The 2051-nt window shown below is 37.8% G+C and overlaps 1 protein-coding gene across 1 annotated transcript; it reads left to right on the top strand.

Annotated features, from left to right (window-relative positions):
* On the top strand, positions 1-792 carry LOC108478216 (uncharacterized). Its single transcript, XM_017780653.1, has one exon. It carries the CDS (start codon positions 1-3, stop codon positions 790-792), a length of 792 nt encoding a protein of 263 aa, XP_017636142.1.
* Positions 793-2051: the final 1259 nt, after the last annotated feature.

The raw sequence follows: 2051 nt of genomic DNA, 5'->3' as shown, positions 1-2051 counted from the left end.
ATGAAAATAATATGCTGGAATATCCGTGGACTGGGGAATCCACGGGAAGTGAGAAGGCTTCTATTTTCGCTGAAGCAACAAAATCCCCAAATGGTCTTCTTTATGGAGACTAAAATTAATGAGAAGTGGATGAAGAAAATTAGGAGGAGATGTGGTTTTGGAAATGGGATTGATGTCAGTGCAGAAGGGTCTCGTGGAGGAATTTGTCTAGCATGGAAAGAAGATATCCAGGTTAGTCTAAAAATATTCTCATTAACTCATATTGATGTACTGGTGAAAGGAGAGAATATCACTGATGAATGGAGGTTTAAAGGCTTCTATGGGTCACCTTATATACAGAATAAAAATGTCTCATGGAATCTATTGAGGAACTTGGGTAAGGAATCAGATCACCCTTGGCTAGTGGGTGGGGATTTTAATGAAATAATGTACTCTTTTGAAAACAGCGGGGGTCAACAAAGAGAGGAGAAGATGATGGAAGCCTTTCGTGAGGTTCTAGAAGAATGCCATCTAACTGATGTGGGATATACGGGGGTATGGTTTACATGGGAAAGAGGGAATATGGCGGAAACAAATATCAGAGAGAGATTGGATAGGGATGTTGCAAATGAAAAATGGATAAAGCTTTTTCCAAGAGGTAATGTTCATCATTTAACATCTTCATTATCTGATCATTGCCCCCTTTTAATTAATACAACAATTGGATATAATTTTATGGGAATTCCAAAATTCAAATTTGAGGCATGGTGGACTATAGAGGAATCACTTGAACAAGAGGTCAAGAAAATGTAGGAGTCATCAAATGGTTCGATTGTTGATAAATTGTAAATGTTGCAAATTAGTTTGACAAGATGGGCAAGGTCGATAAAGAAGAAGAGGGACGAATTGAAGAATAAGCTTATAAAAAAACTCGGAAACCTAATAGAAAAGGAAGCAGATGATGATATACTGGCAAAGGAAATAGATACTAGAATTCAGCTCAACATGGAGATAGATAAAGATATTTTATTGGGAGCAACGAGCACGAGCTAATTGGCTCTAATTGGGGGATAAGAATACAGCCTTCTTTCATAGGTTTGCATCCACACGAGGAAGGATAAACACAATTAGTAGGCTAGAAGCAGATGATGGTAAGGAAATCTACAAAGAATCAGAAATAAGAGGGGCGACTACGACTTATTTCCAGAATCTTTTTACATCTAATGGTGTGGGACATCTATCTCATCTTTTATCAGGGATTTATAATAGTATTACGCAAGATATCAATGCAACTTTATTGGCGAAGTATTCAGCAGAAGAAGTGTATATAGCACTAAAAGTAATGGGGCCCTCTAAGGCACCAGGCCATGATGGCTTCCCGGCTTTATTTTTCCAAACTTTTTGGCACATCGTGGGACCAGATATCGCAGATTTTTGTTTAGGTGTCCTAAACGAGGGGAAGGATTTCAGATTTTTCAACCAAACGGAATTAGTACTTATTCCAAAAACTTCTAATCCTACAAGTCTTGTGAATTTTAGACCAATTATCCTATATACAGTTATATATAAAATTATCGCCAAAACAATTGCGAACCGCTTTCAAGAATTTATCGGAAGATACATTGATGATGCTCAAAGTGCTTTTGTCCTATGCAGGTTAATATCAGACAACGTGTTAATAGCATATGAGCTTTTACATACACTATAACAAAAATGGATAGGGAAAAAGGGATTCATGGCAGTGAAACTAGATATGAGTAAAGCTTATGATAAAGTGGAGTGGGGTGTTTTGGAAGCAGTAATGCTTTGAATGGGATTTGCAGTAGAATGGGTGAAGTTAGTTATGAAGTGTATATCCACTGCCTCGTATGTAGTAACCATAAATGGGAGGCACGGTGATACTTTCAAGCCTACAAGAGGACTCCGGCAAGGTGACCCACTTAGCCCTTTTCTTTTTCTAATATGTAGTGAAGGGCTATCTACTTTGATTAGGCTGGCGATGAAAGATAGATTAATAAAGGGTGTTAAGGCTAGTAGAAGAGGACCAGCAATTTCACATCTACTATTTGCAG

Source organism: Gossypium arboreum, chromosome 7, assembly GCF_025698485.1.
Source record: "Gossypium arboreum isolate Shixiya-1 chromosome 7, ASM2569848v2, whole genome shotgun sequence".
Classification (NCBI taxonomy): Eukaryota; Viridiplantae; Streptophyta; class Magnoliopsida; order Malvales; family Malvaceae; genus Gossypium; species Gossypium arboreum.
The sequence above is the reverse complement of the archived record's forward strand: the minus strand, read 5'-3'. Positions and strand labels throughout refer to the sequence as shown.